Source organism: Ovis canadensis, chromosome 12 (genome assembly GCF_042477335.2).
Source record: "Ovis canadensis isolate MfBH-ARS-UI-01 breed Bighorn chromosome 12, ARS-UI_OviCan_v2, whole genome shotgun sequence".
NCBI classification, from domain to species: domain Eukaryota; kingdom Metazoa; phylum Chordata; class Mammalia; order Artiodactyla; family Bovidae; genus Ovis; species Ovis canadensis.
The window spans coordinates 36976804-37001206 of NC_091256.1; the positions used below are offsets into that span (position 1 = coordinate 36976804).

Genomic DNA, 24403 nt, shown 5'->3' on the forward strand with positions numbered 1-24403 from the left:
AAAATGCAGACGTGTTATACTAAAAATTGAAAACCAGCAATATTGGAGAAAATAATTGGCAAGTTTGTAGATTATGATTATGTTTATACTTTTGATCTCCAGTCTAATTGATGAAGGTCTTGTCCTATTAACAAAATACTAATAGATAACTTATTTTCAGGAATGCAAATAGACCTCACTGAGGTTTTAATTAACATACAAACTCTTATTTGTATACTTTGTAATAAAAATGCCGAACATTTTTACTTTTTTACAGGTAGTGAAAGTGAAAGTCACTCAGTTGTGTTTGACTCTTTGTAACCCCATAGACTGTAGCATGCCAGGCTCCTCTGTCCATGGAATTCTCCGTGCCAGAATACTGGAGTGGGTAGCCATTCCCTTCTCCAGGGGATCTTCCCACTCAGGGATCAAACAAAGGTTTCCTGCATTGCAGGTGAATTCTTTACCCTCTGAGCTACCAGGGAAGCCAAGATCCATAAAATTTTGAGTGGTGAAATGTTTGTGTAACTTACCTTAATGAGAGTAATGAAATGTATTTGTTGAATACATTTCAACCTTCTCAAATATACTTAAAGAACTATGCCCTCAACTTCCAGACTAACCTTTTGGACAACCCCTTTGTGTTGTAATTCAAATGATCTCTAGCTTCATTTCAGTAGGTACCACAGCAATTTTTAATTCCTTGTGTAAAGATAAGTGAAGTTTTAGGCATTTCTAATTGTACTTAAAGTTCATCATTATGTATATTGAATAAATATTAATGGGCTTTGCTGGTGGCTCAGATGGGAAAGAAACCAGCTGCAATGCAGGAGAACTGGGTTCTATATAACTGAGAGTATAAAAGTGTGTTATACATAGAATATATAAATTTATCCAAAAGTTCACCAGAGTCTTTTTCATGTAATGTATATTTTTTAATATTATTGATTATATAATTACATATTAACCTTGTCTATATATTTTATATTAATTACATGATAGATAATAAATATGTAATTAATAACATAATTATATAATCATTTGTTTTATTTTTCCAATTTTTATTTATTTTTAATTAATTTTATTGACATATAGTTGATTTCCAATGTTGTGTTGGTTTCTGCTGTACAGAAAAGTGAATCAGTTACACATAAATAGGTGTGTGTGTGTGCGCGCTTAGTCACTCAGTTGTGTCTGACTCTTTGCAGCCCCATGGACTGTAGCCCACCAAGCTCCCCCATCCGTGGGGATTCTCCAGGCAAGAATTCTGGAGTGGGTTGCCATGCCCTTCTCCCGGGGATCTTCCCAGCCGAGATCGAACACAGGTCTCCCACATTGCAGGCAGATTCTTTACCGTCTGAGCCACCAGGGAAGCCCATGATACCCATTCTTTTTAAGATTCTGTTCCCATTTAGGTCATTAGAGCATTGAGTAGAATTCCCTGTGTTATATAGTAGATTCTTATTAGCTATCCATTTTATATATAGTAGTGTGTATATGTCAATCCTAATCTTATTATATATTATATAGTAATATGTTTATGACAACAGATAATTGTATTTTGATTGACATATGTATGTATAAGATTCTTAGAGGCTTTCTGAATCACTAAAGGAAGATTAAACTCTTCGTCATTTCTTTTTCGCGCCACGCTGTACACCTAGAACACTACACTAGCTCCCAACCTGGTCCAGTAGCCCTCCGCACTCTTCCTTCATTAAGTCCTATTGCCATTGCTCACGCTGCTGTGGGAAGGTGTCTGGCACAGGACTTAGTACTGTTTCCAAGGAAACTGTGCCTCCTATTTATCTGTCTGCAATCTAACTATCCTTGAAGACCTAGCCCAGATTCTACTTATGTCGAGTTCAGTTGCTATTCTTTGTGGAGTGCCCTGTTCCAATATTATCTCCCCTTCTCAATATTTTGTGCTATACCTTTAAGTTTTTATTATTTTCTTGTCCTATTCTCTAATTGCTTCTTGTCTGAAAGTCACATTTTCCTGGCAGGTTGTCCTAAGCAGTGGTTCAAGCTCTGACTGTGTAGGCTCTATTCCAAGACCTACTGAACCAGATCCCTGAGGACCCTGGAAAATCTCTTTCTTAAATAAGCTACCCAGGTGATTCCAGTGAAGATCAGATTACATGGTGTCATTTAAACTGTGCGGTTAATATTTGAATTGAACAAAATTAACTGTAGATTTTGTATTAAATGTATTTTGTTTTAAGTTCTTTGATAATTTATGATCTGTGTATAGTGTTAGCTATTTTCATCTAGTACATAGTTAGCTGGGATGTTTTCATTCTTCCTAAAGTCTATGTCAGTGAGAGAAATTTTCAAATAAAATATTTCAGTCACGTGTACCTAAATGAATAAGTATGCAATTTCTGTAAAGTTCTCTTCCATTTCTTTGTAACTGTACAACGAATATATGAATACAGTCTCATGAAGGATTCAAAAATATAAAGTAAAACTCTCTTGATTCCTTCTCTCATGGTAAACAAGGCTATTGATTTTCCATGTTCCCTTCTGAATTTTAATGTATATTTACATATTTTATATAGTTTTTCTCAAAAATGCCATATGAAATTATATTGAACTTTCTCACTTTGTCTTGGTGCCCTTTCTGTATCAGTATACATCTGTGTAAGTGTACCTCTAAGAATTCGTTCTGTGCAGTGTTCCACAGTATAGATGTACTACCATTAATTAAGTATCCTTCTATTAATAAATGGGCCTTTAGGTTGCTCTCACTTTTTTCCTTACTGTAAACCACACCTCAGTGAACATCCTTGCAAATGCACGCTTATGAACACGTACCATTTGCTCTTAAATAAGATCTTGCTCTGCCCTCCTTTCCATTTTTTGTTCACAAGCAGTATCTCATAACCTCCATCAGTGTACTCTTTTCCAGGTTGTGGCCAGTACAGGATCAAGGCAGAAAATTCACATTTTAGACCTGGCTCTTCATTGACTTTCTCTGTAAACTTGTACCTTTTTCTCCTTTGTTACGTGAAAACAAAAATTAGAGGGAAGACTTTTAGAGTTTCCTACGGTTCTAACAATTTCTTGTTCTAATTAGGCTTGCAGGTATGATACCATTTATTTTTATTGTATTCAGCTAGTAGCAAGTGCCGTTTGAATCTTGAAAAGTAAATCATAAAGGTTCACTATGCTTATGAACAAAAGTGCATTTCTTTAGTCTTCATTAGTCTCCTGCATTGCTTCCTTACTGAAGCTTAAATGCCATTTCCAGATGAACTACTAGTAATGGTGGTGGTGGTAGTGTGGTATTAATAGTAATGGTAGTAGTAGTAACAGAAAACTATTACTCACGGAGTTCATTCTTTGTATTATTCTTTTCTCACAAATACTGAGAAATTAAAGGACTTGTTCAAGATAGTTCAAGTAATGAGTTTCATTGGTTTAGACTTTAACTCACATTTTTTAATACATGCATATATATTCTTTTTCAGATTCTTTTCCACTATAGGTTATTACAAGACACTGAATGTAGTCCCCTGTGCTATCCAGTAGGACCGAGTTATTTATCCATTTTAACTCACGTTGTTTGATTACTAAGTTCACCTGTTTTCTTAAAGACAGTTGTCTCATACTCAAATATTTAATTTCTGCTCAATTTCTCAACATTTATAAAGATTTGTCTATTTATTACATGCTCTCTAAATATTAGTCCACATCCAACTTTTCCCTTGCTCTCCTCATTTATTTTTTTAAAGATTTTTTTATGTAGACCATTTTTAAGGTTTTTATTGAATTGGTTACAATATTGCTTTTGTTTTATGTTTTGGATTTTTTGGCCCCAAGGCATGTGGAATTTTAATCCAGGAGATGGTGATGGACAGGGAGGCCTGGCGTGCTGCGATTCATGGGGTTGCAAAGAGTCGGACATGACTGAGCGACTGAACTGAACTGAACTGAACTGAACTGAGGAGGGATCAAACTCGAACTCCCTTTTTTGGGAGCAGAGTCTTAACCACTGGGCTGCCAGGGAAGCCCCTCTCCTAGTTTATATTTTTTTTATGGTAGTGGGATTCTGGTCAGTTACAGTAGTTTGAGATGTCAAAGTGACCAGTACTTTTGAGTCAACATCTCTTGAGCAGTCAGGACATGCGTTATGCAAGTAGTTGTGGTTATTGTTATCTTTCAAATCACTTGACACAGACCGTAAACATTTAGCTCTGGTGCATGAAGATGAATTAAAGGCCAAGCTTAGCTTGTCTACAGGGTATCTGTTTCATCTTCACGTTAGACCCCAAGCGTGCCAGTGATGATTCATGGAAATACTTAGTGATGAAGACTGGTTTTGTTTTTGTTGGAAATCTTTTAAAGAATGCTTATCAAAGTGTGGGTTCTTTATTTTCAGATACTTTCTTCATAACATGCCAGCATTGAACTGAAGTTATTAATTGCAGAATACCCCTTTTACAAAAAGGCAATGCGGCACAATCCTGTGGGACTAAAATATGGAACTACTGAGACTAAGATATGCTACTTTAAGTATTTTTTAATTTAAATTTGGTTACTACCATGAAGTGCAAAATGTATTTCCTTCACAGCATTCTAGTTGTTCAGAAATACACAGAACTCTTTTTTTCCACAGCTTTGGTTTTCCTGAATGTAGGAAAAGCTATTTGGAATTTGTGAAACTTGATACTGTCACTTTCTAAGTTGTTACATTAATTCTGCAGTTACCTCAACAATTGAGCTCTCTAGATGGGTAGAATGTTTTCATGTTTTAGCAGTCCCATTTCCCTCACCCTACAATCTGCCATTCTTTTCCCAAAAATTATCAAAAGAAAGAGGAAAGGTGAGGGAAACCAAGAAACAGACCATTTGTAGCTTTTCTACATTCCTTCCTGTTTCCTGTTAACTTTTTCCCTCCCATACTTTTTTTAATGACCTTTTTAAAAGATCTTCCTTGCTTCTGTATTTCCCCCAACCCCCATTGTCATGATTACCCTTCTTGGTACCCCCCACCCTCCCTTCTTCTGAGAACTCCACACTCTCATTAGTTGGTCCCTTGACCAATATATGTGCACATACCACAATTCACTGGTCATCTGAGCTGGAGCCAAGGTTCTAACTGCTATTACAGTTCTCAAATGTGAAGTGCCAGAGGCAGTTAATTACTTAGCATGAGTACTGAGTTTGCAAGTGCTTTATTTCTTTTTTTGGAAAAAGAGTTGAATTTAGCTCTACAATCATGTCACTGTTACCCAGTCACAATACAGAAATATTTTCTTGAGTGGGAGAGAGAATGACACTCCAGCTAGTCATCTGGGGATTGTGCACAACCCAAGCTTATTTACAATACAGCCTGTAGAAGTTGTGCTGTGGAGCCTGCAAATGTCATCCACCTTGGGGCTTTTTCTCAGTAAAGAAAATGTCTATAACCCTAACCAAAGAACAAGCAGATGTTTCCACCTAAGATTATTATTTTTTATTTGTTTTTTTGGCATGGGTTTTGACCAGATGCTATTAAAAGGTGAATGAACCTTGGAAAAACATGCTTTCTCTCTTTTTGTTTTTACCAGTTGTTGTTTAGCAACACAAGACTGAGGTTAGGAGGGAAAAAATCATTCTGCAGATTTTATTAGATAGCTATTAAAAGTAGCAAATCAGAAAGATGGTACCAGTGAAGAAAGACCAGTTTTGGTCATGAAAGTATATGGTGGATTCTCTCGCCTGCCTCCTTAAACAGCTATGTTCTGGTAAGAGGTTGTAGAGCAGAATTCAAGATGGCAACACCTTAAACCGTAAATCAAACAGGTTTCATGTTTTACTTGCAGTTGTGGTTTTGGTGTTTCAAACATCTGTTTGTCATGTCCATTAGTATAAAAACTTCAAAGGGATCTAATGTTTTCCCAGAAGGTATCTTTGCAGTAACCTCAATTTTTCTTTCTCAGCTGATGTCAACAATCTCTTCTTATTGTCTCAACCTTCACATAAAATGAAGTTTTTACTTAAGCAGAAAGAATGTGATGAATATATAGTTGTTTCTGTTCCTTGGGAATAAATTAGTTGTAGATCCATGAATTTCTCAGTTTAAAAAAAAGTTAATGGGGGTGAATAGGAGGGAAAAGAGTGTTTATATTTGTAACAACCCAAAATGTATATAATAAAACATCTTTTTTTTTTTTTTTGCAACTGCTGGGTATGATCCAGCCCAGAGCTATGGCTCTGGGGGTCACCTTCAGTCTAAAGACAGCAAAATCTGTTAATTTCTTGTGGAAATTCGAGGTAGTTTTAAGGATGTGTAACTTGAAAAGTGAGTGACAAATTAAGGTTTCATGTGCAAGTTAAGTGACTGGCTTCTTTGGTCATTGTCTCTCTGTAAAAATAAATCTTCTTGCAAAGCTCATTAATAGCTTCATCATTGGTGTTCAGATAGCATGTTCTTTAAAAAGCAGTGTGTGGTTGTGTTGATGGGCACACAACTCTGTGGAAGCACTAAGACCCAATAACTTGTACGCTTTAAATGGAGTAATTATCCTTGGAAAGAAAGCTGTAACAAACCTAGAGAGTATATTAAAAAGCAGAGACATCACTTTGCCTACAAAGGTCTATATAGTCAAAGCTGTGGGTTTTTTCAGTAGTCATGTATGTAAGAGTTGGACCATAAAGAATGCTGAGTGCCAAAGAATTGATGCTTTTGAACTGTGATGCTGGAGAATACTCTTGAGAATCCCTTGGACATCTAGGAGATCAAGTCAGTCAATCCTACGGGAAATCAACCCTGAATATTCATTGGAAAGACTGATGCTCAAGCTGAAGCTCCAATAATTTGGCAACCTGATGGGAAAAGCCAACTCTTTGGAAAAAACCTTGATGCTGAGAAAGATTGAAGGCAAAAGGAGAAGAGGACAGCAGAGGATGAGATGGTTAGATAGCATCACTGACCCAACAGACATGAATTTGAGCAAACTCCAGGAGATAGTAGAGGACAGAGGAGCCTGATGTGCTGCAGTCCATGGGGTGGCAAGGCATCGGCATGACTTAGCAACTGAACAACAACAAATGTGAACTATATCTCAGTAAAACATATTTTAAAAAACATCAATATATAATTATATTTGAGAAGACTGTGGGGGTTTTCCCTTGGTAGATTTCCCTTGGCATCTGTGTCTGCATTTGGGTTTCCCTGGTGGCCCAGACAGTAAAGAATCTGGCTGCAATGCAGGAGACCTGGGTTCCATCCCTGGGTTGGGAAGATACACTGGGGAAATTCCATGGTCAGAGAAGCCTGATGGGCTACAGTTCATGGGGTCACAAAAAGTCAGACATGACTGAGCATAAGTTACAATTAGATATGTAAGGAATGTCTGTGGCACTTTTAAAGAAGTTTTTACTTTAACCTTTCTGATTAGCCACCAAATTAATGATTCTTGCAGCATAGAATAAAAGGGCCTCTATTATAGGATTCAGAGACACAAACGAAAACTTGCCAAATATAGTAAAGTGGTAAAGGAGCTTAGGATTCGCAGATATAAATGTGTTTAAGTTACAGAGGGTGCGTTTGTGTCTATTTGTGTGTTTAACAGGTAGATAAACAAATAGAAAATAGAGCTAAATTTACTTGTGTTGATATTTATGTCTTCGTTTTCTTGCTGTCCATTGACTAGTGATTTCACATCTGTTGAACCTGAGAAAAGTAATAAAAGAGTCATTAATTTTCATTAATAAAAGATTCATTAATTAACTAATTCATTAATTCAGAAAACTCTGATCTGACATCTACAAGGGACCCTGCATTATTCTAGATTATGGAGATGTGAGCACAAATAAGATAGGTCCCTGTGTGTGCTTTTAATGTCAGTTTTTAGCTTTTAAAGGGAATTCTCTTTATTGTATATATATTTAAAAAGAATACATTTTATTTATTTAGTAATGCTAAATAATGATTTATTTAGTAATGATTAAATGCTAATAATGATTTATTTTGTAATGCTAAAGAATATTCACAAATATTTGGCCTCATATTTATTTGTGAAGCAACAAGGTCTCTTATGCTCTTCTTACTAGAAACTCTAAATTCCATATCTCCCCACAGAAATACTACTTATTTTCATATATGACAGATGAATACTTTATGATTATCCCTATGTCATTTTTCCCCCTTGGTATTACAGATTGACACACACAAGACTAAGAACAGCAAATTAGGGATCAGGAAACATGAATTCTCTCTTCAGCTCTGTTCCTAAGACCCTGAATGACCAGAGGCAAACAGAGGCTCATCTCTAAAAATAGGACTAGGATGGAATTGGGATATGTCTTCTCTAATGTTTCCAGTGCTTGCAGTCTCTGGGGTTGTTGCACCTCCTTGAGTGTAATATTTTTAAGGGGCTTGGAGTCATCAATGAGGACATGTACAAAACACATGAAATTTAGAACATATGCATCTTTTCTGTAAGCATACAAAGTGCATTCCGGAACGTGAGTTCCCTGAAGTTTAGGACCCTGTTGGTCTCATTCATGGCAATACCAGGAGTTAAATAAATATTTTTTAAAGAATGAATACATATATATTAGTGAGACATATAAATAGAGAGGGAGGAATAAGAAAGGAAACTTTAGATCTCAAAGAAAATCTAAAACAGAGGTCTAACTACTGGAAGAGTAATAGATTGAAGTAGAAAAACCAAAAATAGATGTTTCATTTTGTTTTGTTTCCTCAAAGTATGGGACAGCCTGATGGCAGATTTAGATTAGGAGAGAGTACACAGGTAGGAAATTACTCATTTACTAAGCAAATATTTAAGTATCCTCTCAGTATTATTGTAATGGTTATCAAACCTTTTGATCTCACAACCTTTTTACACTTTCAAAATTACTAAGGATCCAGAGGTATTAATATTTCATGTGTTATGTCTGATAGGTACCACATTGGAATTGAAACTGAGAAATTTAAATTTTTAAATTTAACTCTTAAAATAATGATTGTAAGCCCTTTACATGTTAACATAAGTTATGAAAAATAATTTCCAAAATGAAAAAAAAATCTTTAGTGAGGCGATTAGCACTGATTCACATTTTTGTAAGTCTCTTTGATGTGTGGTTTAATAGGAGACAGCAGGCTTCTCATACTTGATTCTGCAGTCAGTCTATTGCAGTCTGCTGTTTGGTTGAAGTATATAATATTATGGAGGAAACCCAGCCTTAAAGAGGTATGGGGTTGGAAAAGGGAGGCCCTGAAAAACCCTGAAGGATATGAGGAACTCCCAGGGGTCTTCATCCCACATGGGGAGGACCATTGTCTTCCAGCATGGTGAAACATGAGCAGTGAATTTTGTAACTGAAGAGGCGATATGATATTTCTAGCTGAAGAAGGTATTGATGTCCAAATTAAAAGAAAAAAGATATAAGTAAGAAGCAGCTCGGACTGGAGACAGGTATGTGGCTTCCTGTTGTGAGAGAGATGAGGGAATCTGTAGCTATAGGTTTGGAGAATGTCTGGTATGACTATGATTCCCCTAGGAGGGTGTAATGAACATCTGAGAATATGCCACCTACTGGCATACAAGGTGGTCAACATTCATTATTAAATCCAAAATCTCTCAAATAGAAATGTCTTTTTCAACTCAAGGATTCTTTCATAAGGAGAGATAATAAGTGAAATGTTAAATGTATATTTAAAGCATTTGTTTCTATTATGATGCCTTGTTTCTGATTGTTTTTCCTTTGCTTTTTTCCAGACCATCCAGACCTTTCAAGTTACCAAAAAGGTAAAGTAGTCTGGATCATCTTATGAAATAAGTATGTGCTTTTCCCATCTTAGTATTTTCTTTACGTTTTGCTGCTGTTTTTGCATTCCTCGTGTGTATTTTTGTGTAGGAAAATTATATTTCCTCTGATTTGGCTGCTTGAGGAATCCTGAACTCCAGAAAGTGGTTTTAATCCCAAGGGAGTCTTTTAGCCTTTAAATTCTAGTTGGGTTTGATCATTTATGGGCTTCCCTGGTGGCTCAGCTGGTAAAGAATCTGTCTATAATGCGGGAGACCTGGGTTCAGTCCCTGGGTTGGGAAGATCCCCTGGAGAAGGGAAAGGCCACCCTCTCCAGTATTCTGGCCTGGAGAATTCCATGGACTGTACACCATGGGGTCGCAAAGAGTCTGACACGACTGAGCAACATTCACTTTCACTTTGATCATTTATATTTGCATGATTATTTTGAATTCTTTCCTGTAAGGCTTGGCTTCTCAATGTCTTACTTATTGATGAGAGAGAAACCATCCAGCCAACTGCCATGACTTGAACTCACAGCAGTTTATTTCAGATGGCTCGTCTGTGTCTCTTTATAAAAATTTTGTTATCATGTTAAGATGGAGGTACTCTTTTATGTGAAAATTTTTAAGTTTTCATTTTTTAGTAGAAAATCAAAGTTTTAAATGGACAAGTGTTTCCCCAAAAAAGCATTGTCTCATCAGATGTCCTTTTGTATGGTGATTCCAGATATGAGGTTGTTAAGAAATTCTTCATGATATTTGAAATTCATTTGCTAAGGAAGCTCAGATGCTGATAGCTCTGAAGCCTTCCTCAGGAGAGTTATTCTCTCACTGGAGTCAGATTGCTACATAAATTTTAATTAGTAAATTCCTTTTATATTTAAAAATATTAATTTTTAAATTGTAATCAAATAGACATAGCATAAAATTCACCATCTTAACCATTTTAAAGTGTTCACTTCTGTAGCATTAAGTACATTCACATTATTGTACAAACATCACCACCATCCATCTCCAGAACTTTTTTCAATTTGCAAAACTGAACCTCTGTACCCATTAAATAGTACCTGCTCATTTCTTCCTCTCCCCAGCTCCCGGCAACCACCATTCTCCCCTGTCTCTATGAATTCCATTACTCTAACATTTCATGAGTGGAAGAGCACAGCATTTGTCTTTTTGTGACTATCTGATTTCACTTAGCATATTGTCCTCAAGTGTCATCCATGAGCATGCATCAGAATTTCCTTCCTTTTTAAGACTGAATGATATTCCATAGTATGCATATACTACATTTTTTTAACCCGATTTTGCAACAAAAAAAATTATGGAAAAAAGATGAAGGACAGAGATTGTACAAGCAAATATGACGCATGAAGAAAATGAATTTCCATTTTTCTGGAAATAATAGGGTCTTCTTAAATGACAAAAAGTTTTACAGTTTGAAAGAGTCATATGTTTTGTGTTTTTTTTTGTATTTAAAGATTTTATTTATCCTTAGATTCTAAATTTTTCAAAGGCAGTGAGTGTCCACAGTTTTTTTTCTTCTTTTTTTTTATTTTTTTATTTTACTTCATTTCACCCCACAATACTGTATTGGTTTTGCCATAATATGTATTTTTCTCTGTTAAAAGTTTTGTATTCTTAAAGTTTTAATTTATTCTTTTCAGTATACGCACATGTAAATATAATTTCTTCCTAAAATTCGCTTTTTCTGATTCCCCTTCCCACCCTAGCTGGAAGTAATCTTTTCCTTCATAGAATTCACAAAATTTTTTTATCTGTATCCCTGTAAAAATGTACCTCTGTTGACCTAGTTCTGTAGGTATTTGTGTACCTGTCTGATTTTCTGAATTAGGCTCTAAGTTCCTTGAGGATAATATCCATATCTACTATGATTTTATTCCCAGAAAGATACTAACTGTTGAATGAGTCTATTACTTCATAAGAAAGAGTTCTGTACTGTTTTCTTCTGTGAAATTCCATAAGCTTCAAATATTCCACTAAATTGATAGTTGATGCCACTAGAAATGGCACCCCACTCCAGTACTCTTGCCTGGAGAATCCCATGGGCAGAGGAGCCTGGTGGGCTGCAGTCCATGGGGTCGCGAAGAGTCAGACACGACTGAGCAACTGACTTCCCTTTCACTTTTCAATTTCACGCATTGGAGAAGGAAATGGCAACCCACTCCAGTGTTCTTGCCTGGAGAATCCCAGGGACGGGGGAGCCTGGTGGGCTGCCGTCTATGGGGTCACACAGAGTCGGACACAACTGAAGTGACTTAGCAGCAGCAGCAGCGACTAGAAAAGTTAGGATTGGTAACATTTAGAAACGCTTACCCTTAAAAGAGAAGAGGGATAAGGAAAATATATTAAAGGAAACAGAAGGGAAGAAACTCAGGAGGAAGAGATATTTTTAGGAAGCAAGCGATAGCTAAAGTGTTAACTATTGCTTAGGTAAAAGAAGATGAAAACTAAGACAGTTGACATTGGCAGTTTCAGAAGACTCATCAGAGCAAAAGCCAGGCTATTAGGGGTTAAGGACTGGGTAGTTGGTCAGGAAAAGAGTACCTCAGGTCCGAGGTACTCATACTCTCTAAAGCCTGGCTCTCCACTCGGAAAGGAAGGGGAGAAAGAGGAGAGGGTTTCCAGAAAGGCAGCAAAAGTCAAAAGAAAAACATCTTTGTAAACTAAGAGAGGAAAGCTTATTCTGGAGGGTCTTATTGTAATACAAATGGTCCATTTAAAACAGGTCCCCCTTATAATGTCACGTGAGCATAAGTTCGCCCTGTAAGATACTTCAATTATTTGTTTTAACAGTTATTGCTGATATTTTTCCAGAGTAAACCCAATAATAACGTGATTGAGAATCTATGAGTATGTTTGAGAGACTTCCCATGTATGTGTGTGTGCTTAGTCATGTCGACTCTTGGCGACCCCATTGACTATAGCCCACCAGGCTCCTCTGTCCATGGGATTTTCCAGGCAAGAATACTAGAGTGGGTTGCCATGTTCTCCTCTAGGGAACTTTCTGACCCAGGGATCAAATCCAAGTCTCCTGCACTGCAGGGAGGATTCTTTACCACTTGAGCTATCAAGGTCCATATACCTCATGAAAACTTTAGCAGGGCAGGAACAGCTTGAACCAGGGTGCTAGGCAGCCTGCCCACTCACTCAGATCTGCAGTTCACCCACAAACGCAATCCATTGTCCCTGCTCCTTCTGTTATCTGTCATTTTATAGAAGGAGAATGAATCCTTCATATCTGTACTGTTTGATATGTGACCTGTTGAGATGATGATGTGCTCTTTCATATTGGGTTGGTCAAAAAGTTCATTCAGGGTTATCCGTACCATCATATAGAAAAACCCAAACAAACTTTCTGGCCAACCCAATACAACAGTGCCACGGGTAGTGCTGTGGGCCTAACCTAAGCAGCTGATCAGCAGTAGGGCCTCGAGGAAAACCATCACCTGGTCAGTCAGTCACTAAGAAATGACTGCCTGCTGTCACCCAGGAGCCAGAGAAGTGGATGGCATGTACAGTTATGTTGTAGTGTGGTCTAAAGATGTACAAGATTAGATCAGGCAGATGAAAGACAATTACTACATGGTATACAGAGGAAAATATTATAGTAAAAGAGTGGTCCTTTGGAAAATTCTTCCAATGCATGTGTAGTTGACTTTTCAGAGAAAAGAATGTGCAGGTCCTTTATTCAAATTTAAACTTAGAATATGTACCTTGAACTCAGATGCATCATGAAGGGAATTAGCTAGAAAAATATAGCTGTAAGATTTATAGGTCATTTTTAATTTCCTTTACTTCTCCAGTTTTCCTGCTTTATTAGATTTTTGTCATAATATTACAACCATTGTCTGGGTTTCATATTATACATGAAACTTTTGTTTCCCACATGGTGCCCATAGCTACACAACATCTTAGCATAGATAGCAGGAAGCAGAAATAGCCTCAGTCACTGTATAATATTTAGGAGAAACCACTGTCTGAGTGATATTTACTCAAAAGAGTTAGGGCTTTCCCCCTGTGGAGCTTTATGTCCTCAGGATAGTGATTCCATTTCTTAAGTGCAAGCAGTTGTCTCTAGGAAAGGTTAGCATGTGAAGCATGTACTGTGTGAGGAAGTGGACTTGTAACAGGGTAAGGTTAAATGTGTTTGGAAGAAATATGCTGAAATCACTAATACCGTAAAGTTTCCATGTGTAGTCCATGCACGGATATAGTAGAGAGCAGTGCTGTAAAATCAAAACCAAATGTTTTCAAAAGCAAGAAAAAGCAATTATTGAACGAGTTTTTAAGATTGCTGTGCATGTGTGCAGATTTTTCAAGAACACAAACAAAAAGTCATTATATAGGTAAATTAAACCACAGTATGAAAACTAAGCAATTCGGGGCCCATGGCCTTCTATTGATAACATGTTTGTAGGTAAAAATGTATAACTTCTGGTTTATTTGAAAGAAAATTGATCCATTTAATATAAAGTATAATGAGTAATTGTGTAAGCCTGGAGCCCTTTTCACTTCATAGGGCTGATATTTTAAAGGTCTAAAATGTAAAGGACTTTTTTTAAAACCTGAAGCAATGAACAGAAAGTCTCAAATGTGCTATTGACAAAGGATTTTATTGCTTCAAACCAGTTACTTTCATCTTGGTTTGCACTTGGTGGAGGAGGAAATAAAGTATAGAAAATATAAGCATTGGGTGTGTTCTGGAAATACGAACAATTCTGACCACTTGGTGTTTACATTTGAACAACTACAATCAACATATTGTGATTTATGTGTGTTCAATACATTCAGAATTATTCTTGAGTTATTCCACCTTACCTAGCATAATTTTTCCTTAATGAGTTTTTAAATGCAGAACTTACAGTTAGTGAATTATGTTCAAACTTGAAGTCCTTTGGGTCTATATGATTTTGCACAGAGAAATTAAGAGTGTGGCTTAGGAATTTAATTCTAAATGACAGTTTTGGAAAGCATCTGTTTGTGGCAAGTTGACTTATTCTTGATGTCTTTTGTTTCTCTTGTGTTTGAAGCAAGAGATGATATCATAGTGGCTAAGAAGCCAGACTCTTAAACCAGACTACCTGGCTTCCTAGCTTTGTGACTTTTTTTTAAAGATATAATTGATATGTAGCATTGTATTAGTTTCAGGTGTATAACATAATAATTTGATATTCATATGTATTGTGAAATAATCACCACAATAAGTCTAGTTAACATTCATCACTACACAAAGTTACACATTTTTTTTCTTTCTTGTAGTGAGAACTTTTAAAATCTACTCCCCTAGCAGCTTTCAAATATACAGTATAGTATTATTAACTGTAGTTACTGTGCTGTACATTACATCCCCAGGACATACTTGTTTCATGACCAGGGCCAGCTTGTGACTTTGAACAAGTTATTCAACCTGACCGTGCCTCAGTTTCACCTCATAAAGTTGTTGTGAGAATTCTGTGAGATGATAATCTATGTAAAGAATCAGAGCAACTGGAACTCTTAGTGGGTGCAAGCTATTATTCTTTATTCTCCTAAGGTTGCTTTTAAAAGAAAAATAATGAAAAATGCCTGGGCAAGTGCTCCCTTAAAGCATAATTATGTTATATTTTAACTTCCTTATTAAAATTTAATGTGAATATCTCCATGAAGCCAGATCTATGAAGTTGAGCGATCAGAATATAAAAATCAGCCATCTATTCTTAGAGACATCTTGTAGCTTTTTTCAGAATTGTAGAGCCACAAGCTTTCTTTAAACTGCCAGCATGATTTTGAAGAAAAAACTCAAAGTATCTGAGTAAGAAGTCTATTTCAAATGAGCCAGAAATAGCCATCACAGCAGCCCAATGAGCTAACAGTGTTGAGACTTGAATAGTAATTGTCCAGAAATTAGATGTTTCTTTTCTTCTCTGATAAAAATTCAAGAAACCTGAAGTTGGCAGAATACATTTTGAATTTTAGAAGAGTTCAGTTTAGTCAGCTTCTATTTAAGCACTAAGTTGTTAGCAAGAACTGCAAGCATCAGGTTAGGAAGGCCTGGTCCAAGATCTTATGGAAGGGCCCAGAAACAGGTCTTTCAGTGGAAGATAGTGAATGAGGGTATGGGAAGGGTATTGGGAGAAATGACTTGACTGTGGGATATGGTAACAGAGAGGAGTTTCTGAGGTATAGTAAGAAACCACAGCCAGGCCATGGTGATTAGAGAATTGAGGGAAGATAGATACATGGGTGTTTGTTCATCTAATCAATAGATAGTGACCAGGCACCTTTTAAAAGACACCGTTTTGCAGACAGGATCATCCATATCATTTTTCTGTTTGCCCAGCAGAAATAGAGACACAGATGTAGAGAACAGCTGTATGGATATCAAGGGGGAAGAGAGGATGGGAGGAATTGGGAGATTGGGATTGACATATACATACTACTGATACTTTGTGTAAAATAGATAACCAATGAGAACATACAGGGAACTCTACTTAATGCACTGTGGTGACCTGAAATGGAAAGGGATTCCAAAGGGAGGGGATATATATATATATATATATGTATGGCTGATTTGTTTTGCTGTACAGTAGAAACACAATATTGTAAAACAACTATACTCCAATAAAAAATAATTTTCAAAAAAGAAAGTATATAAATGTTTAGCAAAAAGAAAGAGGCACTAATATTGTACTAAATCAACCACTCAATCAAATTAAAGTCTCTGCCCTCATGTAGCTCACAGTCTGGTGGATAAGTTCATCATTGTTCTATGTCCAACTTTTTGTTTTAACTAAAAGAATGGTTAATAGGTTTATGGGGAGGTTTCAAGTTGGTTTGGTTATTCTTAAGACTTATAGGCTTTCCCGGTGACTCAGCAATAAAGACCCCGTCTGCCAGTGCAGGAGATGCAGGTTTGTTCCTTGGGCCGGGAAGATCCCCTGGAGAAGGAAACGGCAACCCACTCCAGTATTCTTGCCTGAAGAATTCCATGGACAGAGGCAGCTGGCAGGCTGCAGTCCATAGGGTCACAAAGAGTTGGACATGACTTAGCATCTAAAACAACAATTCTTAAAGCTTTAGCTGAACCTGTTTATGGGCTGGGTTCTTTTTCAAGAAGTGATGGAGTGAAAGTAGGGAGAAAGAAATAACTGGAGAAACAAAAGTTCTGGAAGAGACTGCAAAGAGGATGGAGCCTCTGTTAAAATATATTTCTTTCCACTTAGAAAGTGTAGATTCAAGATCTTTTTCCTAGGCACAGATAGAGCAATGAAATATTACGTGTCAGAAATGGACATTATGCTCACTTTCAGGTGGTTAGATAGCATCACCGACTCCACAGACATGAATTTGAGCAAACTCCAGGAGATAGTGAAAGACAGGGAAGCCTAGCATACTGCAGTTCATGGAGTCACAAAGAGTAGCACCTGAGGAGCGACAGTTTATAATATCATTAGGTCTTTCATTGATAAATACCGGTACTAGGTCTGAAGTAGGAAGAATTAACTAATTGCTCCGTTAGGTAGTGAAAAAACTTCACTCTGCTCCTAAGAGGCTTTCTCTGTGCTCTCTCTCTGCTTTTGTAGTTACGCAGCCCTGATAGCAGACTGGCCTGTGGTTGTCCTGGGCATGTGCACGGTGTTCATCGTGGTCTGTGCCTTGGTTGGAGTATTAGTGCCAGAGCTTCCTGATTTCTCTGATCCACTGCTGGTAAGGAAAACTGAGCCAATAGAATCTGCTCGTCTATTTTATTTAGCCTTCCACCATCTCAAAAGAGTAAGCATTTTAGGACACTTTATCTTATGTTATCTAGTACCCTCTCTTTTGCAACCTTCTCAAGCCATCAGTAAGTATAGTCACTTTCTGAAAGAGGGAAGACTTGTCTGTATTCTCAGGTTCTCAAAGGCAGTCAAGGAACTCGCTCACCTTCAAACATCTGGAAAGCTGTTTCCTGGTCTCCAGGTTAAGCTAAAAAGCTGTAAATTGGAGAATCTGCAGACTATAAAAACATTTTCACAAAATCTTTAAAACTAGAATGTCACCTCTCTTTTCCTGAGGAAGTTAAAGGAATTTCAGTGTTACTAAGAGAGCAGGGTCTGTTTTTAAGTACTGATAGATGTCCCTCGGGTATGGAATAGGGAGGAAAATATGAATGAGGATAATGATAACGATAAACTCTTTGTAAAACATGCATAATGTAATTTAATTTGACCATGATGTTTTATAACATAAAAATAAGTATTTACTAAATGCTAGGGATGCATATGGAAGAGAAGCTTCAGATAAGTTTTCTATCCTCTTTCCTGAGATATGTAACATACCAAAGAATCAGGCTGTTTTGTCACAGAAAATAGGTGATCATTATTATGTCAAATCATCTTGTTTTAATGCAGTTCACCTCTGGAGTAGCTGTGAAGAACGTATTTATTTTCTGTTGAAAGCTATCCATCACCTTGACATTGCCTTCCCAAGCTGTTATAACTATACTTAGCCTGAAATGAAGTACACTAATGGGAATTTGTAATATTTTGCCTTAGGGTTTTGAACCAAGAGGGACTGCAATAGGCCAGAGACTGGTCACATGGAATAACATGGTGAAAAATACAGGATACAAAGCAACATTAGCAAATTACCCCTTTAAATATGCAGATGAACAAGCCAAAAGGTAACCGTTTATTAACTTTTAGACAAAACATTGCTAATTAATTCCACTTATAAACACTGCCTGAGCAAAACAATTACATCTAAAATGTGTGGCTCAAAATCTTTACCACTGAATGTGTTGAAATTGTCATTGTCTTTTAAGATTGTGTTGTCTGTTAGTGAAGGTTTGGGTTTGGGTTTTGTTTTCTTTTTTACCTTTTTCAGAAGTGAGAAAATTAATGGTGGTTGCTTATGCCCATCCATCCAACTTCATACCAAGCACTAAATAGGTCTTGACTTTGAGGCAGTATTGTTACCAGTAGGCTTCTCATCCTTGGAATGGTGAGGACTTGACTGAAGATCAAATTGTGTTCCATTTCAGCCATCGGGATGATAGGTGGTCAGACGATCATTATGAAAGAGAGAAGAGAGAAGTTGACTGGAACTTCCACAAGGACAGCTTTTTCTGTGACGTTCCAAGTGAGTGGCATCATAAATGACAAACCTCTCCGAGTTTCCTGGGATTGAACGTGACTGATAACCTATACTGTCCGGGTGTATGTGACTGATCAAACAGCTTTAGTGTTTCTGTCATGCTTCAAGAGATTTTGTTTAATTAACTTGTAATTTTACTTCTCTAGGTTAGTCAACCACTAATCTGAATTTATTTACCTATAATTAAAAAAAATAATGAGGGAAAAAGAAAAAAATAAGAAAGAGAGCATTGAGTTATAGCCAGTTTTAAGACAGACGTAAATCTAATAAAATTACTGACCTTGCTCAATATTGCAAGTCATTTTAAAAAACTCCTTGTACATATTTTTAGATTGAACCCTGAAACAATCTACTGTCAAAACACCTGTATTAATAGCCTTCTTGTGCCTGCCTTGTCATCAGGCATTAGTGGAAGAAAGACGAACAAATAAAGTCCAGAGGTTCAAAGCTTGCATGCCTCAGCGACCCAGCTCATATATGGATGAGATAAGTGAACTGAGTTAAGACAGCAGGAAGTGATGGTGATTGAAGAGTATATGGCAGAATATGGCCTTGAAAAAATGAGGGCCCAAATATTGTAAGAAATTCCCAGAGGCCAGGAATCTTGATTTCAATATGGCATCACAGATCTCTAAATGTTGGCAGCAAATTCACTAAACAAAATCTGCTGTAGTCTGTAGAGTCAGCCTGGTTCCTCTGTAGCTGCCAGGAAAGAAGAGTTCAGGGCCTCAGAGAAACATGTTTAACTTTGTATATCATGGATTAGCCCTCATGGTTACAAGTGAGGAATTGTGATAACTTCAATTTCTGATTAACTAAATATTAATATTGAAGCTCCTTTGGTTTCAGCTTTTTTTGTTGTTGCTGAAAATCCTTCTAAGATGTGTTTTTTTCTTATCTTCTTAGATCACTAGGGGACCTGATTGGGTCTTAGATGTTTCTTATATCTATTCAAACTTCAGGGTCTTTGTCTTGAAGACAGGAGTTTACTAAAGAAAACTTTGTGACCATTAATAAATGCTCATGTAATAAATTATTACTAAAGAAAACTTTGTGACCATTAATAAATGCTCATGTAATAAATATATTGTAATAAATAAATATAAATAAATTATTACATGAGCATTTATTAATGGTCACAAAGTTTTCTTTAGTAAATGCCTGTCTTCAAGACAAATGCTCATGTAATAAAGGACTTCCCTGGTGGCTCAGACGGTAAAGAGTCTGTCTACAATGCAGGAGACCCAGGTTCGATCCCTGGGTCGGGAAGATCCCCTGGAGAAGGAAATGGCAGTCCACTCCAGTACTATTGCCTGGAAAATCCCATGGACAGAGGAGCTTGGTAGGCTACAGTCCATGGGGTCGCAAAGAGTTGGACACGACTGAGCGACTTCACTCACTCACTCACTCATGTAATAAAGCTTTATTCATAAATTTGCAAATTGACTTTCTTTGTTCACACCATTTGGCATTTTCGATCGTATAAAATTAACCTACTTTGTTTCAGTTCACTTATGTTAATTTTTTAATGGCTGAGGGAGCAGAAACAGTACTTATTGAGCACCTGTTTTCCAGTATCTCATTTAATTCTCAACACCTACTTGAGAAAGTGTTGCTGTCTTTATTTTACAGATGAGGAACTGAAGCTCAGGGAAGCTGTTAGTTACCTAAGATCACCTAGCTAATAAATGATAGAAGCTGGTTACAACCCAGTTTTCACTCTAAAGACCACGTTCTTTCCAGGATATCACACAGCCTCCCTTGTTCGGAGATATAGTTTGTAACAGTATGATTCTCAAAATATTTTTTCTAGAACTCTGAGCACTCAGCAAGAATGAGGAGTATGTCTGTGATCCTTGACTTTTGTTAGTGCTTTAAAATTGATCGCTTGCCATCTTTGCTCTCTAGTTAGCTGCCACAGAGAACACCCTTATAATCCATTCTTGATATGCCTTGGTGCTTCATTCTTTGATTTCATATACCACTGCGGTGATATGTTGTGAAATTAAGAGGGAGGCATTCGGTTGATTTTCTGCCAAAAGTTCTTATGGATTGGTCTTCCTAATTACAGTTTGATCAGAACTAGATATGTTACATAACTGCTACAAATTTTAAGATGCAGTGAGTTGACAAAGGCTTTGAGCTAAAGCAATATTTAAAAAAAATTTTTTTTTACATTTTTCTCCTAGAATTTAATGAAAGACAGGATTCCCTACTGCTAATGAATTGCCCATGTGGTTTCCCAGTTTGAATTATTTCTGAATGCTGAGTCTTCTGAAATAAATGAATAATTTATAAACCTTTTTCTTTTTTTTTCCCCCTGTCACCAGGTGACCGATATTCCAGAGTAGTGTTTACTTCAGCTGGAGGGGAGACACTGTGGAATTTACCTGCAATTAAATCAATGTGCAATGTAGATAATTCAAGGGTATGTAAAGTAAAACTGAAATCTGCTCAGCAAAATAAGGTTATATTTCTGAAACTCCTTTTACTGCTGAGCCTGGTGCCTGATCAGATGAAAGCACTTAAGTGGCTTACCTACTGAAGAATAAACAGCAGGAGAATGGCTTTGCATTCTTTCCGACCCCAGGATCAAAGTGTTTCTGTTTCCCCACGTTTAAAACATACCATCTTCCTTAATAAAGATCTCTTTCTTTCCCACTCATGTTCTTTGTCCTTGACAGTCTTTTGTGTTATTTCACAGCTTATTTCCTTTCGGGATAATAGTTAAGCCTTTTTCTTCTTTTGTTGTATTTTCTCTTTCCTAGTTTCATTGTTCACTCCACTTTCCCCCTGAGGCAATTGTCAGCATCTTAATTATGCAATGAAATGCTCACCTTTCTGGCAATCAATGGATCCTGTTGGCCGGTGACCTCAAAGGAAAATTTAGGGCGCAGGCTAGGAAAGAGGACATCAAAGAACATAAATACAATATCTATGGAAATAGCCTGAGTAATCCAATCCAGATTGTTCTGAATTCTGAACACCTTAATGCTTTAACAGGACATAAAGATATAAGAAGACGGGCACTTCCACTCCTAATCTGTAAAGCACCAGAAAAAATAAAGTCACCTACAGGCTTGGAAGAGCAGTCAATTTCATGTGTTCAGACGTAGTTTCTCCAAGTAGAAACTGCTGTCTAAGGACACTAATGGCCTCGTCCAAGCACAGTAGCAAGGCGGAAAAGAAACTTGTATTCTGAGCATTTCTATTCTCAATTAATGTCTTGATTTGACCACTATCAACTTCAGCTGGTCTACCTGACCGTGGAGCATTGTCAAGTGAGAAACTCCAGCATGAAACCCAATAAAATGTAAAATCACTTGTCAGTCAAAAATCTAATCACATGCCCTAAGAGCCAGCCTGACAATCCAGGGAAATCACCTGTTCTATAAACAGGGTTCTTTAATGCATAGGAGGTAGAAAGGACCCTTTGAGGTCACCCACAGGCCAGCACTATCCCTGTGCAGATAAAAGGACCTTCTGAGAACTGAGTGGCTTACCCAGGTCACCTAGTTAGTTGGTCCCAGATCTCCTGACTTCATTCTTCATTCCGAGAGGCCGTTTATATATTTTGAAAATAACTTTTGCATTGATGAGGATATCAGGATTTTCTGTGAGTGCCATCTTGTCTCTGTGCAACTCCAAATAGACCAAAGTCACAAACCATCTATAAACAGCCTACAGTTTCTTCATCGGTGAGCCATTTTTGTCATATTTTGTTCTGTTCTACAACAATCAGTGGATTTTTGAAAGCTACTATGAGCATATTTCTCCTTGTTATGGGTTACAACCGTTCTCATATAGAAAGTTGACTCTAACTTTGAAGAGCACTTGCTGTGTGCAAGGCTTTATGCTGAGTATTTTACATCTCTCACAGTAAACCTGTGACCTTGGAATAATACCTTTTAACAGATGAGCAGTTAAGCTTAGAGAAGTTAAGCCAGTCTGGTTACTTTATAATCACACCTTGGATGAAAACAATTCATTAACCTCTTAGACCCTGTTATTCCTACCCTTGCAGTTAATCTTTAGACCTTACCTCCCTTGAAGACACTAAAGTGATTGAATTCACTCAGTTGATTAACAGCTGATGTTTTTTGGGTTTATTGATATTTGTCAGGAAGTGTTCTAAACACTTTAATGAATTATTTAATATAATCCTCACAACAGTGTTAGGAATGAAACACTTATTTTGCCTGTTTTTCAAATGAGGAAGTTCACACAGGTAGTAACTGACAGATGCAGGATTTGAACCCAGACAAGTCTTAATTCCACTGCCAACACAGGTGCTGTGGGTTCAATCCCTGGGTCAGGAAGATCCTCTGGAGGAGAAAATGGCAACCCACTCCAGAATTCTTGCCTGGGAAATCCCATGGACTGAGGAACCTGGCAAGCTACAGTCCATGGGGTCTCAAAGAGTCAAACATGACTGAGCAGCTAAACAACAACCAAAGTCTAATTCTAGAGTCTATGCCTTTACCCTCCATTCTTTATGCTTCCATAATGCAGATTACTGCTCCCTCTCCCATTTATGCTTTGCATTGTTCGCTATATATGCCATTTCCCACTCAAATGAACCTCAAAGAATCATCAGGGCTTAGAATAGAATAAGTACCTTTTTTAAAAAGCTAGCAATTTATTCTATGAGTACATCTTAGATTTTTAATAAACTCAAAAGCCAGTAAGCAGTACTGTGCCATTATAGCTTTCATAAGTGAAAAGAGTATATTATATATACATATATGAGTCTATTTCAGATGATAAAATATCAGCACCAATAGGAACTTTGCAAAAAGGCATACAGAAAGGATAGATAATTGAATGAATTACTTGAAGGGACAATAGTGGGTAGAAAATAAAGCTGAGGATGAGACTGGACATACAATAATGCATACCCCACAATTCTGTGTATTTGCATGGTGGTGAGCTCAAATTTGTCTTTAATCTTCCTGGCAACCAGAGCAAAGAAGAATTCATGATCGGAGACAAAAGTCACTTAAATAGAGCGACAAGTTTGTTTTTTAGAAGAAACCCATCTTGCCTTCATACTAAGACAGGAAAGGATTGTTCCCATACTTCCAAAAGAAGTATGATGTTCTGAAGAAAGTTCTTAACAGCAGGTTTAGCAGGTTTACGAGAGGTACAGTATTGATTCTTACTTGGTTTGTAAACCATATCTCAGGTAGGTTGGTACTTGAGATATAGCAGAAGTTTTCTACAAGAGATAAAGTAATGAAATCTCAGTACGTGGTTTCTAATGGTTTGGCTTGAAGCCTCTGCAAAATTTAAACTATTGAAAAAAGTAGATGTACTTTGCTTGTCTGTTTTTCTCTACTGAGCTCATAATAAGAATGTTTAGCTGTGACTTCAAGCCTGTACTCCCTGGGAAGAACATAACGATTTGTAATGCTCTTGTGAAAAGGTGAGGAACAGACCCAAAGGCGCATCTGAATGAATGGTCAAGCCACTGACAGATACATACCAATAAATGAATAAACATAACCATGGTCCTGAAATTCTACCTCAAGGAATATGGT

At 37.0% G+C, this 24403-nt stretch overlaps 1 protein-coding gene and 1 long non-coding RNA gene across 12 annotated transcripts in view; one reads left to right on the plus strand and one right to left on the minus strand.

The window, feature by feature from the left end:
* The window catches only part of DISP1 (dispatched RND transporter family member 1), a 225100-nt gene that overhangs the window by 192426 nt on the left and 8271 nt on the right, over nt 1-24403 (plus strand). For all 11 annotated transcript variants that reach the window (XM_069545415.1, XM_069545423.1, XM_069545417.1 and 8 more), the window contains 5 exons: nt 9696-9725; nt 17312-17435; nt 18263-18390; nt 18751-18848; nt 21194-21291. In XM_069545415.1, the coding sequence (XP_069401516.1) occupies nt 9696-9725; nt 17312-17435; nt 18263-18390; nt 18751-18848; nt 21194-21291 (478 nt within the window). The remainder of the gene's footprint in view (nt 1-9695; nt 9726-17311; nt 17436-18262; nt 18391-18750; nt 18849-21193; nt 21292-24403) is intronic.
* On the minus strand, nt 5144-23351 carry LOC138416380 (uncharacterized). Its single transcript, XR_011247658.1, has 4 exons — nt 22367-23351; nt 21701-21761; nt 18585-18722; nt 5144-7642 (listed from the first exon to the last, which is right to left on the minus strand). It is a non-coding gene; the product is annotated as an uncharacterized lncRNA (long non-coding RNA).